Genomic DNA, 16,231 nt, shown 5'->3' with positions numbered 1-16,231 from the left:
TTTCTGGCTTCCTGCCGCAGGGACCGCCGGGACCGACACCGCTCTAAGAGTCGAGATGGGAGCCGAGGGGACAAGTCGGTGACAATCCAGGCTCCCGGGGAGCCCCTGCTGGACAATGAGTCCACACGAGGGGATGAGCGGGTGAGCACTGGGGATGCGGTGGTCCAGACCGGGCATTTTCAGACTGCTCCTGAGGGGCTGGAGGCTCCACGGAGTGGGGGAGGGCTTGGAAACCTGGTCTCAGACAGCCGCCAGATCGGGGAGCGTGTCTTGTGTTACACTTAGCTTGGCTTAGTGTCTTAAGGTAGGACCTTCAGGAATTTCAGTATAGAGATCCCTTTGGAAGCAGCAGCCTCTCCTTCCTTATCTCCAGAGGAGTGGGGGGTGACCTGGGCTGTGTGATGGGTATTGGCCAGCTCCTCTGGAGCTGCTGCCCGCCAGTCAGGCCCGCTGGGAGTCTGGAGCAGGAGGGTGGTGGTGGTGGCTGGGCCTGGGGTGTGTGTGAGCAAAGCTGAGTTTTCCTGGAGCCTCGAGGTGGAGCCTCTGGTGTCAGCCTGTAGAATGGCGTCACCTAGATCTTGGGAAAGGAGTATGGGAAGAGTAGATGGAGAAAGCGCAAGGAACAAGAAGTGAGGCTGAGGGATGGAGCAAGGACCTGGGAGAGAGTTCTCCAGGACAGGGGTGAGCAGGTTTTCTATTCTAACCTCTGTTGCCCACTGTGCTCACCTGGTAGGGAGGACAGTGGGCAGAACACAGTCCTGGAATAGGGCAGAGGCAGGATTTTAGGTGACACTGAGGTTGCCCAAGTCTCATTCCCCTTGGGATCATCTTTGGGGGCTGGAGATTCCCAGCTCCTTTTTCCTCAGAAGAAATCTCTGTGGCTGACATTGGGAATTCCTGGTCCTTGGGAGCGGGTCAATACATGAAGGAAATGTTCTTTTTCCCTTTCTCCCAATCCCTTCTTCCTGGGGCCTGGCCTCATGAGTTCTTGAAGTGACCCTGAGACATGACCAGCTCACCTACTATTGGGGAGGAGATCCCAAGCTGTTGGTCCTTGGAGGGGGTGGGCAGTATGTCTAGGGGTCAGAGGGCCGGGAGCAGACCCAGGGCTTTGAGCTGAAGGCAGTCAGTGCATCTGCTTTCTATCTTCACATCAGACTCGTTCCCCATCCTGTAGAGAGGAGGTTCCTCAACCTCCCTAATCACTGGTGCTGTCGGGCTGCCTTCATCCTGTAACCTGAACCTCCTGGGTGTCAGGATGTGATTCCATATCCCCAGGCTGTCCTAGGAGTGAAGGGTGTGGGTGCTGAAGGCCACTGGTGGTCTTGGGACTCCTCTGTGGGATGGCCTCCAGCCACTGCAGAGAAACAGCTTGAGCAGACCACACTTAGAGGGGCACCTGGGGACCTCAGCCTGGCCATCTTCTTGCCTCCAAGGACAGGCAGCCTCTGTGCTGTAGACATTTAGATGGCCCAACAGAGGTGGCCTTACAGACCAGAGACCCAGAGTGGCCTTGAGTCTGCACAGTGTCCTTCACACCTTCACCCCTTTAACCCTGGGGTCTTCTCTTCTTCTCTGTGCTGCTTTGGTCAGGTTACTCCCTTAGTTGGAAACCTTCAGTGGCTCTCCATGCCCGGAGAACAGGTGCTTATTGCCCAGCCCAGCACTGCAGCGTGGCCTGCACAAACCCTGCCTGGCTGCTCTCTGCCTCACCTTTCTGGTTGCACCTTGCTGTGCTTCTGCACAGGGATCCTCTGCTCTCATAGCCCTTGGGTGCCTCAGTTCATGCCATTTCTGCCCTGGAGGCTCCTCCTCTAGCTTCTGCCGAAATCATGGCATGCTGGAAGGAACTTAGATAGGACTTCCATAATTTTTTTTTTGAGATGGAGTTTTGCTCTTGTTGCCCAGGCTGGAGTGCAATGGCGCGATCTCCGCTCACCACAACCTCCGCCTCCCGGGTTCAAGCGATTCTCCTGTATCAGCCTCCCGAGTAGCTGAGATTACAGGCATGCACCACCACACCCAGCTAATTTTTTTTTTTTTTTTTTGTATTTTTAGTAGAGACGGGGTTTCTCCATGTTGGTCAGGCTGGTCTTGAACTCCCGACCTCATGTGATCTGCCCACCTCGGCCTCCCAAAGTGTTGGGATTACAGGCATGAGCCCCTGCGCCCGGCAGGACTTCCAGAATTAATGTTAATGTTTGAGTGATTCATGTGGATCTTGTTAAAATGCAGATTCTGGTTCAGTAAACAAGCGGTGGGCCTGAGGTTCTGCCTTTCTAACAAGCTCCTAGGTGATGTCCACACTGCTGGTCCACAGATCACATTTTAAGTAGCCAGCCAGCCCTTAGAAATCATTTAGTTCAGCGATTCTCAATCTTGGATGACCACTACAATCATCTGGGGAGTTTTTTTGTTTTTGTTTTTTCTTTTAAAGGTTCACAAGCAGATTGCACTCTCCAATAATTAGTATTATTTTCCAACCTTCCTAAGTGTTCTAATGTGTGCATCTGGGATTGGGAACATCTTCCTGGGAGCTCCCCTCCCCCAAGGATCAGCTCAGGTCCCACCATTTCTGGAAGCCTGCCTGCTTTGCTTGGCGAGTTTGCCCTTGGATCCCAGTCACTGCCTGAGCAGCTCCTTCAGCATTTGTCCTGTGCTGTCTGCTCTGAGGGTCATTGCTGCATGTGTGGTTTTTTCCTCTCTCACTGACCAGTGTTCAGCTCCCCAAGGGCTCAGGTCTTGGACTTGGCCATCTGCAGAGGCCAGACTTTGACACACATTGGAGCTCAGTAAATACTTTGATGGTTGCGTATTTGTTGATTACCCTCTCTTCTTTCTGCCTTCTCCTTTCCCATGTGTTCTTCTCTGTCTCCTCTCCCCTCACCCTTTCTCCTGTTTCCCTCCTCTTCCTCTTCTTATCCTTTCCTCCTTATTGTGTGGCTGGCCCCCTTCTGCCTGTAGGATGACAACTGGGGGGAAACGACGACAGTAGTAACGGGAACCTCAGAACACAGCATCTCCCACGATGACCTCACGCGCATCGCCAAGGACATGGAGGACAGTGTCCCTCTGGACTGCTCCCGTCACCTGGGTGTGGCGGCGGGGGCCACCCTGGCACTGCTCTCTTTCCTCACGCCGCTGGCCTTCCTGCTGCTGCCCCCACTGCTGTGGCGGGAGGAGCTGGAGCCTTGCGGGACGGCCTGCGAGGGCCTCTTCATCTCCGTGGCCTTCAAGCTGCTCATCCTGCTGCTGGGCAGCTGGGCTCTGTTCTTCCGCCGGCCCAAGGCCTCGCTGCCCCGCGTCTTTGTGCTGCGTGCCCTGCTTATGGTGCTGGTTTTCCTGCTCGTGGTCTCCTACTGGCTCTTCTATGGCGTGCGCATCCTGGATGCTCGGGAGCGCAGCTACCAGGGCGTGGTGCAGTTCGCCGTGTCGCTGGTGGACGCCCTTCTTTTCGTGCATTACCTGGCCGTGGTCCTGCTGGAGCTGCGCCAGCTCCAGCCTCAGTTCACGCTCAAAGTCGTGCGCTCCACCGACGGCGCCAGCCGCTTCTACAATGTTGGCCATCTCAGGTACTAGCTCACGGCTGGAGAAGGGTTGGGAGGGAAAGGGCAAGGGAGGATGTGGAGTGACTGCTAGGGTGGAGGGTATGATGGTGGGCTGGAGGTGATGGGCTTGGAGGGTTGTGTGGGAGGGAGTTGAGTACTTTGCACCAAGTAGGTTTTCACTAATGTTTGCTGCTTGATAGGCAGGTTCATGTACACAGTCGTGGGGCAAGATCAGTTGGGAGTTATGAGTTGGGAATGAACAGGCATTTAGAGGTAGGGAGTATTAGAGGGGGATGGACCAAAGGGAAGAAATATGGGGGTGGTGCACAAACAGGGGCTTTTTGGAATCCCGTTTCTAGTGCTTTCTGGGAGGCACAGCTTCTTGGGAGCACTCAGAGAGTGGCCTGTGAAGTGACCTGGCCAGAGGAGGGATCCTCAGAGAAAGAGATAAGGAGGAGAGTTCTTCAGCTCCCAGTAAACAAGCTACCCCTCGAGGCCACACAGAGTATCAGTGGCACGTCCTGGGTCCTGTAGAGAATCTTGGGGGAATGCTGAATGGGGATGAGGTGATCTTTGGCTGGGGACCCAGGCCCAATGCCATTTCTTTGCTGGGCTGTGGCATGGCGGGGAGGGACTGGCAGGCCCAGCCCTGGGAAAGGCTTGGGAGCCTGGTAAGTAGACCTCAGGCCTGGAGTCAGGCTTCATGGAAGCAGCTTGTCCCTGTCCTGTGTCCTCTCCTGCCCTGCCAACCTGCCCTGCCAACCTGCCCTAATGTGTCCCTTCCCCTGTGCCCCTTGTCTGTCCCTTCTCCCGCCCCCTCCTGCCGTCTCCCTTACAGCATCCAGCGTGTGGCAGTGTGGATCCTGGAGAAGTATTACCATGACTTCCCTGTCTACAACCCTGCCCTCCTCAACCTGCCCAAGTCCGTCCTGGCCAAGAAAGTGTCTGGCTTCAAGGTGTATTCCCTCGGAGAGGGTGAGCAGCCCTGCTCCTCTGCCCTTCCCTGTCTCTTCCCAAGCAGGACTCCAAGTTCCCACCTCTTTCTTGCCCTTTGTCCCTTGCTTTTTCGTTTCCTTAGCCTATGTTCCAGCCGCTTCTATTCAGTCACTTCCCTTGACTCCAGGTGGCTGATCTTAGCTGCTCATCCTACTTGCTGTCCCTTTATGCTATGGCGTGTCCCCTGATCTGGCTCCTCTGTGTCTCTCATCAGCCCTGGTCTAAGCCCTTCGGCTCTCGGAGCTGCAGAACCCCCTGCACTGGGGAGGAACACCTGCAGGACTCCTGCGCTTCCAGTGCCTTCCTTGTTGCTTTCCTGTAGCCTCTCCCAGAGGTGGCCAGGAGGGTTGGGATTAGGAGGTATTGCTGGGTGGTGGGAACAGCTTCTTCTGGACGTGTCAGGCTGCTGTCTCCAGAGCTCCTGGAGTGGGAAGAGAGGCCACACGCCAATGTGACCATCTCCTGTATCCTGTTCCTGTGCAGAAAACAGCACCAACAACTCCACTGGCCAGTCTCGGGCTGTGATCGCAGCGGCAGCTCGGAGGCGGGACAACAGTCACAATGAGTACTACTATGAGGAGGCTGAGCATGAGCGAAGGGTGCGCAAGAGGAGGGCCAGGTGGGTCCCTGGGGGAGAAGAGGAGAGGAGGTGCTTGTTGGGTGAATGGGGAGAGGAAGACCAAGGAACTTCTGTGACTGCTGGAAATACAGAGCAATGATGACATGAGTTGGGGGTGTGTGCTTGTTTTCCGTTGCTGCCCTAACAGATTACCATAAACTTAGCAGCTGTGAAACAGCACACATTTATTATCTCCCAGTTCCATGGGTCAGGTGCAGGCTGGCTGGAGGCTGTGCTCAGGCCTCACAGGCTGAAATCAAGAGGACTCTCATCCGAGCCTATGCTTTCTCTTTCAAGCTCATTATTATGGGGAGAATTCAGTGCCTTGTCACATAGCCCCATAGGCAGTTTACATGATAGTAGTGCACTTTTTTTTCCAGCAGAAACAGGTCTCTGACCTCTGCTACCAGCTGGAGATAACGCTGATTTTAAAGAGCTCATGTGATTAGATCAGGCCCTAAAGGACAGTCTTCTTTTAAGGCCACTGACTTGGCACGTTAATTACATCTGCAAAATGTACCAAGATTGTTGTTTAATGAGGGGATGGGAGTCTGATAGAAGTGGAGGGTATCTTTGAATTCTGCCTGCCACAGTGGGGTAGGGACCCAATAAAGGGATGTGAGCTTTACCTGCAACAGCATGGACTCAGGCTAGACTAGCCTGCCTGCCAGTAGATCTTGAGGGGACTCACCAGATGGTGCTTTTGTTGCCTTCAAAAAATGAGGTTTTAGTGCCTATATTTTGGTAAATTCTTAAATGCTATCCTAGCTTCTCCCTTTCCCTATTCATATTATTAAGTGAATTTAGTCAACCCTAAAGAATCTTACTTGGTGCCTACTCTGCCACGTTCCATCTTGGTCTGTCGGGAGCTCCCTGAGGGAGGAGCAGAGTGCCTCAGGACCTGACCACGCACCTGCCCTCTGCCCCATCTCCCACACGAACCCCAGGATTCAAGGGCAAGAGGTAGCCCTTACCTTGTTCCTATATGAGGCTGGCATCCCCTGTAGTAGAACAAAGATCACCAACTCCATTTCTGTGGCATTCCAACCTATCTCTAATTGTCTTGGAAATGGCCCTCATGGGAAGGAAACCAGTGATGTCCCTAACCCTTTACCTTCTGCCCTGACCAGGGTCATCCAATCTCCTGTACTGCCACCACCATTTTTGGCACATAGAGGACTCTTTCATTTCCCCATTGCCTTGCTTTTAACCAGGAGCAAACTTTTTCCTTTGTTTACCTGAGATAAAAGGATCTTTTCAAAGGGAATTTACTGGGAAATGTAGGGGAAGCAAGAGAATAAAGAAAGAAATGATAGACATACACAGATCCACACCTATATACCCAGAGTCCCATCTGAAATGGCTCAAGTTCCCAGGTTCCTGGGTTCTGCATAGAAAGCCTCACTTTCTTTCTTTGTCCTGTCACTTCAGGCTGGTCCTGCTCTTAGGCCAGGGGGCTTTTATTTTGGTTTTTGGACTTGAAGTGCAGATAATTGCATTAATTGCTCTTTTCAGCTTCTAACATATTGTCATTATAGAGTTTTTCATGGTTCTTTATTCTGTTTCTTCTTTTCCTCCAGTTTCCACTTTCACTCCAGCCCCACATTTTAGGCATCCTGTTGAGTGTGTCTGACTTCCTTAAAAGCTATATGTATCCTTGTGCAAAGTTAGTGTTAGTGTAGTGATCTTTGTTGGTGTTGGTGTGTGTGTCCGTATGCTTTTTTTTTTTTTTGAGATGGAGTCTTGCTGTGTCCCCCAGGCTGGAGTGCAGTGGCGTGATCTCGGCTCACTGCAACCTCCGTCTCCTGGGTTCAAGTAATTCTCCTGCCTCAGCCTCCCCAGTAGCTAGGATTACAGATGCACGCCACCATGCCCAGCTAATTTTTGTATTTTTAGTAGAGATGGGGTTTTGCCATGTTGGCCAAGCTGGTCTCGAACTCCTGACCTCAGGTGATCCACCTGTCTCACCCTCCCAAAGTGCTGGGATTACAGGCATGAGCCACCACACCTGGCCATCTATATGCTTTTAATGTAAATGGATTTTTTTTTCCTGCTTCCTCCTTAACACTGCGTTTTTGAGATTCATCCAAGTTGTCTGTACATCTAGTTTGTTGCATCTTTTTGCTGCACAGTAGTTCGTGGAATACTCCCAACATCCTATCCAATATTTGTTTTATAGTTACCTTCTTTCTTTTTTCCATTTTGATGGAAAAGTAATATTTTACTAACATTTTCATTTGCATCTCTCTAATTGCTAGCTAGTAACTACTTCGTATATCTTTTAGCCTTTCAATCCTCTTGTGAATTTTCTGTTCACCTCCTTTGCCCTTTTTTCTCTAGGTTTCCTGTCTTTTTCTTCTTGATAGAAATTGTAGCAAATTCTTTGCATGTTCTAGATATGAATCCCTTGTTGGTTTTCGATGTGTATATTTTCCCCAGCTCCATCAGATGTCAGTTAATGTTGCCCATGCTATCATGGTTGAATAGAAATCTGTCATTTTGATGTAATCATATCTATTAATTGTTGACCCAATGAAGTACGATTTGGGGGTCTCATTTAAGAAGGTTTTCCTTAAAGTTTGATGGAATGCTTTGTCTTTCCTATAGCACAGTTCCTAGTTGTCTCTCTGGGTTTGACACTAGGTTTGCCCTCTGAGTCCCTGGGCTGGGCCCACTGAACTCTGTGGCCGTTTACTGTTCCCCTTGAGAAAGGCACTGTTGCCCCTGGCTTTGTATTGCTTTGGGTGAGCACAAAGGCCTGACCTCATTCAGGCTGCTGGAGTGTTGGAGCTAGGGGAGAGGGGTGGGGTGGGGGAAAGAGAGGTGGGCATCTGGCCCAGTCCCCTCCTGTCCCCTAGGCTTGTAGTGGCGGTGGAGGAGGCCTTCACTCACATTAAGCGGCTGCAGGAAGAGGAGCAGAAGAACCCCAGGGAGGTGATGGACCCCCGGGAGGCAGCCCAAGCCATCTTTGCATCCATGGCCCGTGCCATGCAGAAGTACCTTCGGACCACCAAGCAGCAGCCCTACCACACCATGGAGAGCATCCTGCAGCACCTTGAATTCTGCATCACGCATGACATGACGCCCAAGGTAGGCCTGCCCTGCTGCCAGCATCCTTCCTCCTTCCCCAGCATCTCTTCTTTCCCGTCTTCGTTTTCTCTTATTCTCTCACTACTTTCCTCACTGTCCACCTCATTTCTCTCTCCTCGCCACCTCCTCTTTATAATCTTCTCTTTCATTCCTATTCCACCTGCCCTATCTGTGTGGGGTGAAGTCTTTAGATAGATGAGGAGAAGGGAGTCCTCAGGACCATTTTGGGGATGGCTGAGACTTAGTTCTCATCTCTATGAGGGCTCTGGAATTACCAGATCCAAAGACCCACTTTCACCTCCATTACCCTCTTCACCTCCACTAGCTGGTCTTGGCTTTGTGTCATTTTGAGCCATTGCCCACCTTCAACTCTATTGCCACCTTCCTAGAATTGCTTTCCCTGAGCCACCCTTGGTGAGCGCGTAACTAAAGATGTTGCACTTTAACCTTGTCACCTCTGGCTCCCTCCTGGTGCAGACCTGCTTGGCACAAATCATACAAGCTGTGTGGGAAAGAAGGAAGAATGAGGGAGGGCTTGCCCAGGTCACAGCCTGGTGCAGGGAGAAGAGCAGCAGATGCGGGTCAGGGGAGCCGAGTTCAGTCCTACCTGATGAGCCACATCCCCCTGTGCACTCTGGTTTCTTCACTTATAAAATGAGGGTCTGAAGCAGATGATCTCAGGCCCCTTCCTGCTGTAACATTCTGAGGTTCTAGTTCATATGCATAGAGTGAGCTCAGGGACGTCCTTGTTGTCTCTGGAAACTATGCCCTAGGGGATGAAGGACAGTGGGTAGATGACAGAGATTCTTATGCAGCCCCTTCTTTCCACTTCAGGCCTTCTTGGAGCGATACTTGGCGGCTGGACCTACCATCCAGTACCACAAAGAGCGCTGGCTGGCCAAACAGTGGACATTGGTGAGCGAGGAGCCGGTGACCAATGGCCTCAAGGATGGCATCGTTTTCCTCTTAAAACGCCAGGACTTCAGCCTGGTGGTCAGCACAAAGAAGGTCCCATTCTTCAAACTCTCCGAGGAATTTGTGGATCCCAAGTCACACAAGTTTGTCATGAGGCTGCAGTCTGAGACCTCAGTGTGACTGTGCAACAGCAGGGGGAGTGGGAAACTCTGGGGGGCTCCTGAGGAGGTGGGAGGGGGCTTGGTTCTCAGGCCCAGCCACATTCCTGCCACCCTTCTTCTTCTTCCTCTTTTTTTTTTTTTTTTTTACTTGAATTAACGTACCCCCACCTTCTCTCCTCGCTTTTTCCTTATTTTACCCCATGTGAACACCTGGAGAGACCATCCTGCTGTCAACAGTACCTGGGAAGGACCCCCCGCCCCGCCACCAACTTTTGTATTACTCTAGGCCCTGCAGGAATCAGTGCCTCTCTCCCTCTTTCTTTCCCTAGTCTTTTCCCAGATTACAGTCTCTCCTGAAAGGGCACAAGGCCCTGCTGATTGTACTTTCCCCTCCTGAGCCCCGACTCACAAACCCAAGTTCTTATAGCATTTCTCTTCAGTGGCCCAACAGGGTTTCTCTGGGGCACATGGACATGACTCCGGAGAGCCACAGTGCCAAACTCCTCCAGGGCAGCAACTGGCCCTCCTGTCCCTCACCCCAGCCACAACAAACCCTGGGTTCTAGGGCAGGGATACTCCTGCCACACAGCCTGAGTTAGAAATCTCCTTGCTAGGAGCATTTTCTTCCACATATATTTAGAGCAAAGAAGGATCCCATCATTTTCCCAGAAATCTCCCCCTAAAGTTTTTGGTTTGTATGGTCACGTGACTATAGGCAAACAAGTGGAAACCCTCTGTGACCACTTTTCCAGGGACTGAGGGGAAGGTACCTTTCTTCCAATGTGTCTTCCTAGGCAGTCCCTGAGGAGGAGGGCTGAATAGATCCCTGAGGTTTTGCAGAGACCCCGATCACTGACTCCTGCTCCCTGACCCTACCCTCACTTTCGTCCCCGCTCTTCCCAGTGAAGGATGGTATGTAGACTCCTGTACAGACTTAGTGGCTTGCAGACCCTGACCCATCCCCTGTGGTCTTAGACAAATGTTTTTATTTTTGTCACCAGCCACCCCTGTCCTGCTGCCTTCTCTCAACTCCAGAGACCTGTTGCCTCATCTCTTTTGGGGAAGAGCTGGCAGCTCCTCCTCATCCCCTGCCTTAAGTCCAGTTCTTTGCCTCAGGGGTCTCGTTTCCTTGGCCTTCCAGGGTCTCCACCCCTTTTCTCCCTGCCTGATTCTCTGAGCTCTGGGCTCCGTCTGTATTGAGTTGAGGGACAAGGATTACTGCCTTTTGTAGGTACTTCACCCCTCACCCCATTTTAGCTTCCATAGTCTTTGCACCAAATCCAAATTCTTGATAATTTAGATCTCATTTTGAGCAAAATTTGCTGGCCCTCTAATAAATATTTTCAATATAAATCTGAGCCTTTGACTCAGACATTTTTGCCAAGGAGAATAGAATTAGGAAGTACCCATATACATCCAGCCGGGATCCACATGGAGGACCTTTCTGATGGCTGCAATGATTAGGCCATTCCTCTGAGTAACTCACAGTGTCCTTTTGTAGGCCCTTTTCTTCCCTGAAAGACTCGTTGGTACTTACCTTGCAGAGCACATCTCCTGGGATAAGATCCCCAGGGTCTCACCTGGGAGGCTCCCCCTCTGTGTAGCGCCAGCCCTGGGAATGATGGAGCCTAGTGATCGGGGTTTCTCCTGCTGTCCTTTCTGCAAAAGTTCACTTGTTCACCCACCACATGCTAGAGAGGGGCTCATTGGCCAGTGCTTACCTTGTCCCCAAAGGGGTGGGTTGTGGAGCTCACTTAGGCAGGGCCTTGCCTGGGGCCAGGGTTACGAGATAGGCCTGTATGAAATACATCCTGTTCTGGGGGTCTCTCTCTTTTCTTCTCTTCAAAAACTTTGTGTCAGAGGAGTCCCTTCTGAGTCACATAAATACCTCACTATCCTGGAAAACAGGGCCTGGATGGTGACTGGGGTCATTGCCTTTATGCAGGATGGAGTGTGGTGTGGTCTGAGGAGCAGGTTGGGGTGGGGGAGAGGGAAAGGATTTGGGATCTTAGTTGCTGCCCTAGGTTAGGGGCTGGGGAGTGTTTCTTTTAAGATCCTGCCATGTTTTTAATCACTGTGATTTTTTTTCATTCTCCTTTCCTAAAAAAAAAAGAATTTTTTCCTACAACTCTCTAAGCACTAAGGGCTGTGCCTGAGAATGGTAGCATTTTGGTCTTTTGCTTCAGAACTGTGGTATCTTTGTCTTCTTTCATTATTATTATTATTATTATTATTATTATTATTATTATTACTATTGTTTTTTTAAAATGTCAGGATGAATTGTCAGACATATGGCCATGTGTTTGTCCTCTGCTTCTCCTCTGTGGGAAGTTGTCTCCATGCTGTGAACTGCTGTGGGGTGTGCAGCTGACTCAGTCCCTCTGAGCAGTTTCCCCACTGTGTCTGTCTCATCATGCGCTGGATCTGCTCATTCTCCTGCTGTGGGGGTGTGCCCACCTCTTACCCCCTTGACAGCATAGGGCTGCTGTGGCTGGGCCTCGCCAGCACTGTCTTTTGTGTGACTCATGGCATCCTCGTTCATCCCCACCGTGCCTAGCAGGCCTTCCTTTTCACCACCTCGGAATGCTTGCCTTTCCTCCCTCCACACCAGGATGCTGTGCCTCAGTCCTTCACCTACCTCGCCACTCTGCCACTGTCCCCATTGGTCCTTTCTCCTAAACTGGTCTTTGTGCTCTCTTTGGTTTTTCTGGTTTATTTCCCTCTTGTCTCTCACCTTTTCTTCCCATTCCTCTCCCATTTCAGCCCTTAACTTTTCTCTTTCCCATCTCCACTCAGTATTCCAATGGCAAACCCTGATGTAACACCTGTGATGAGACATCGGACTCTCCGGAACTTTCTCATCTGACACATCTTTTTCCCAGGGTTCGTACTTCTCTTCTCCTCCATTGGTCCCAGGCGAACTCCCCTGTTCCTCTGTGGTGTCTGTCAGTGTCTGTCTGTCTTCTCCTTCCTCTGCCCTTCCCACAGGGCAGTATCTGCTGATGGATTCAGTCCTGGTGTGTGATTGTTGTGATTTGTTCTTCTGTGCGCAAAAGGAAGAGGGCTTTTTGAGTCCCTTCCAAGTGAGATTGTAAATGTAGAATTTTCCACTGTTGGATCTAGATTTTTTTTTTCTTTTTTTGGGGGGGTTACAGAGCTGAGACCTTGTGCATGCATGTAGAAAATTGTAAAATGTAAATTTTTTTTAATATATAAAAAGCTTGTTTCTACAGTTTGCAGTGGATCTAAACATTACGATAATTTTAGGGTTTTTTTCTTAAACATAGGAACTAAAACTGTACAAATTTTTTTTATATAAAATAAAGACATTTGACTTTTGTGGGGGCATTCTGTTGCTTTTCTTTCTTTACAGGAATGGGAGCAAACGAGGGCCGGGGAATAATGAATATATACTCCTTGTTAGGGAGGGAATGGGCAGGAGGGGGCAGTGTGAGCTCATCATTGCTCTGCAGGCCTCCAGGGTGTGTTGGAGAGAAATGAGAAAATGAAAAAGGAAATTGCTTATTCCGAATCCTGATTCTAAAGAGAGAGAAACAAGAATGTGAGGACTTAACCACTTCCTGGTGTAGTTGTCAGGATAGAGAAAGAAAGATTACTTCCTGGGTCCACCCTCCTGAGCAAGCTCGTGTCTGTATGGCCTCTAGGGCAGGAGTGGGTTTCTAAAACGTCTTTCTAAAACATAAAGTGCCATAGGAATTTCAGGGGGTAGTTGAGATTTCAGTCAATGGTGACAGCCCATCACAATTCATTGAGACAAATTTCTGTAGTATATATCTTAGTTCTAAATATGTAGAGAGTTCATTGCTCTGTTGTCACTGTAATGCATATAATCAGGTACTAAAATCATCCTCAAGAGATTGGGTCCCTTCTCCCAGTCTTACCTGGACCTGACCTTCTCTGTGACTTTGGGCAAGATGCTTAGCATGTAAACAGCCTACTAAGGTTAAAAACAAGCATTTCTGTATGGAGGTGGCCTATTCACTAGATTTCCTCCTCCTCTCCCCTGCCTCATACTCTGCCAGGCTCTGGGGATGCAAAGGCAAGAGAGGCTCCATCCTGGAGGATGACCCAGTTTACAGGGGTGACAGGCCGGGTGACCCTAGTGCAAGGCTTCATGGCGTGTTCTCAGGCAGAGTGTAGACAAACCCTGGCTGGATTCCAAGGAGCTCGGGGAGTTTCCTTCAAGAAATCTAGGAAGTTTGTTTAAGACTCAAGATGGGGGAACACACTCACCTTGAGATTACATTTTGTGCATCTAAGTATTCCTAGAATTGAAACTAGTTCCTCACATATAGTTGGTGCTCAATAAAAAATTATTGCGTGAATAATGAACTTAACAACTAACAATACAATAGGGGCTCATGAAAGGGATCATATACTTGCTTCTCCCTTTAAAATTGCACTCCAGTCTTTCTCATGTGAAAACAAACAAAAATACTTCCCTTGAAACTGCATCCTCATTCTCACGGCTCTGTTCTTTCTGTAACTAGGTTTGTAGAATAGTTTCACTTGCTGTTTTCAGTTCATTTCAGAGTCACCTTGTGACTTACATTGTGACCAAATTTCTACCTTAGCATGCCTCTGAAATTATTCTTGTTCTCAACAGCCAAGTATAGTAAACACCTTTTAAGTTTATTCTTTATTTAGTGCCTATGATGTTCCCAGCCTGATACTAAAGTACTTTCTCTGGTAAAGATACTGGATATGGTCCTGCCGTCGCTGAGCTAACCTTGGTGGACCCTTGAGGAGGCTAGTTAACCTCAGGGACCTCCTCTTGTAATGCTGGCCCCAGGAATTCATAGATTTAAAGCCAGACCTCAGTATTTGATTGATAAGATCATATTTTCTCTAGAGGTTTGCTGCAAGCAAAAGGGATAATCGTGACCATTTGTCAGGCAGCAAAGGGTATTTGTAACTTTTGTTTGAAAGGATGTGTTTTCCATGGAAGTACTTCACATAGCACTGAAGTTAGGAACCCAGCTTGGTGGATTGTCAGGGTCATGCCTGGGACTTCATGACATTATATGTGATTATATGTGATTACATATGCTGCCCATGTGTGATTTTTGTTTTTTAGCCTTTGCCTTTGAAATACAGCCGAGAGGGAGACCTGGGGCTGGGGCTCTGGATGAGGAGACATAAAGATCTTTAGACCGAGGTCTCAGTGATTTGTTATGAGTTTTTTATTTTTTAATTTTAATTTTTTTTGTTAACTTTTTTTTTGTTTGTTTGGGATAGTTTAATGGCTTCTACAGACTGAAAGTCAGCTTGCTTAAGGTAACCCTTGGCTTTTTTGTTACTTTAAGCATGTGATAGTAATGCTCTTCCAATTGCCGGGAAGGCTGGGGTAGGGGAAACTCAGCCTTTGGAAAACCACTGCAGCATTAGTGTACACGTGGTCATAGAAGATGCTAGAGAGATAATAAAGGACCACCTACATAGTAAATCTTGGAGAATAGTCATCCCTGTCCAGCTCCCCAGTTTCTTTTCAGGCTGAGAATGGGGTCCATTTCCCTTGGTACAAAGGGCAGGGCAGACATGACATCCTACCTGCTCATAACAGTGAATGCCACATTTAAGTATGTAGAATAGTGGGAGAAGGTACTGGTTTAGGGTTGGGAAACCTGGCCAAGGCATTGGCTTCTCTCATTTCATCTCAGCAAGTTTTGGGGGCACACTTACTGTGTGGTAGACATTGTGATACAAAGATAAATAAAACATTGGCCCCCTCCCCTTGGAGCTCATGGGACTTTCGCTAGATAAGTTGGGAAATTTTATTTTGTCATATGTTGTAGGCAACCCGAAGAAGTACACTATTTTCCTAGAGGTGGTAAATACTATCTGTAAAAGGCAGACTGAAGCCAACAGTGTGTGAGGGTATTGAGCCTGATATGTAAACTATTTTGATGTCACTTCTCAAAAATAGCCATCTGTACTCTGATATCCTGTAAGGGGAATGACTTTGGTTATAAGGTTATAAAAGTTAGGAGTATGGCTGGGCGCAGTGGCTCATGTTTATAATCACAGCACTTTGGGAGGCTGAGGCGGGTGGATCACCTGAGGTCAGGAGTTCAAGACTGGCCTGGCCAAGATGGTAAGACCACGTCTTTAGTAATAATACAAAAATTAGCTGGGCGTGGTGGCACATGCCTGTAATCTCAGCTACTCGGGAGGCTGAGGCAGGAGAATCACTTGAACCCGGGAGGCAGAGGTTGTGGTGAGCCGAGATTGGGCCATTGCACTCCAGCCTGGGTGACAAGAGTGAAACTCTGTCTCAAAAAAAAGAAAAAAAGAAAAGAAAAGAAAAGAAAAAAGAAAAAGAAAAAAATTAGGAGTATGAGATCTTCAGTTGTGTCTTGTCCCTTCTTGCTTTTGGGCACAATTAGGTCATGCTGCTGCTCCACTTAGGGTAAGTATGTGGTTAAAAGTATGTGGTTTTAGGATTTTTAGGGCAGTGGAACTACTGTGTATATGCTATAAATATGGATACTTGGCATTATAAATTTTTCCAAACCCATAGGATATACAGTACCAGTAGTGAAGCTTAATGTAAGTTATAAGCTTTGAGTGATTAATTGGAACAAATGTACCACTCTGGTGGGGGATGTAGATAATGGGAGAGTCCATGCAAGTGTGGGGGCAGGGCATGTATAAAAAATCCCTGTACCTTCCACTCAATTTTCACGTGAAACTAAAACTACTCTAAAAAGGCTATTTACATTTGAGGTCAGGAGTTCGAGACCAGCCTGGCCAACATGGTGAAACTCACCCCCCCCGCCCCCCGTCTCTACTATAAATACAAAAATTATTTTGGTAGAATGTGCCTGTAATTCCAGCAACTCGGAAGGTCAAGGCATGAGAATCGTTTGAACTCGGGAGGT

General features: G+C 49.0%; 1 protein-coding gene across 5 annotated transcripts in view; it reads left to right on the top strand.

The window, feature by feature from the left end:
- The window catches only part of VANGL2 (VANGL planar cell polarity protein 2), a 28,116-nt gene extending 15,448 nt beyond the window's left edge, over positions 1 to 12,668 (top strand). For all 5 annotated transcript variants that reach the window (XM_024239509.2, XM_054527001.1, XM_063727124.1 and 2 more), the window contains exons 3-8: positions 21 to 141; positions 2,965 to 3,572; positions 4,387 to 4,523; positions 5,028 to 5,163; positions 8,022 to 8,253; positions 9,088 to 12,668. In XM_024239509.2, coding sequence (XP_024095277.1) covers positions 21 to 141; positions 2,965 to 3,572; positions 4,387 to 4,523; positions 5,028 to 5,163; positions 8,022 to 8,253; positions 9,088 to 9,348 — 1,495 coding nt within the window. In that variant the 3' untranslated portion in view covers positions 9,349 to 12,668. The remainder of the gene's footprint in view (positions 1 to 20; positions 142 to 2,964; positions 3,573 to 4,386; positions 4,524 to 5,027; positions 5,164 to 8,021; positions 8,254 to 9,087) is intronic.
- The last annotated feature ends 3,563 nt before the right edge of the window (positions 12,669 to 16,231 follow it).

The sequence above is a fragment of the Pongo abelii genome, chromosome 1 (genome assembly GCF_028885655.2).
Source record: "Pongo abelii isolate AG06213 chromosome 1, NHGRI_mPonAbe1-v2.0_pri, whole genome shotgun sequence".
Classification (NCBI taxonomy): Eukaryota; Metazoa; Chordata; class Mammalia; order Primates; family Hominidae; genus Pongo; species Pongo abelii.
Note: the sequence above shows the minus strand (reverse complement) of the source record. Positions and strands in the feature narration are given on the sequence as shown.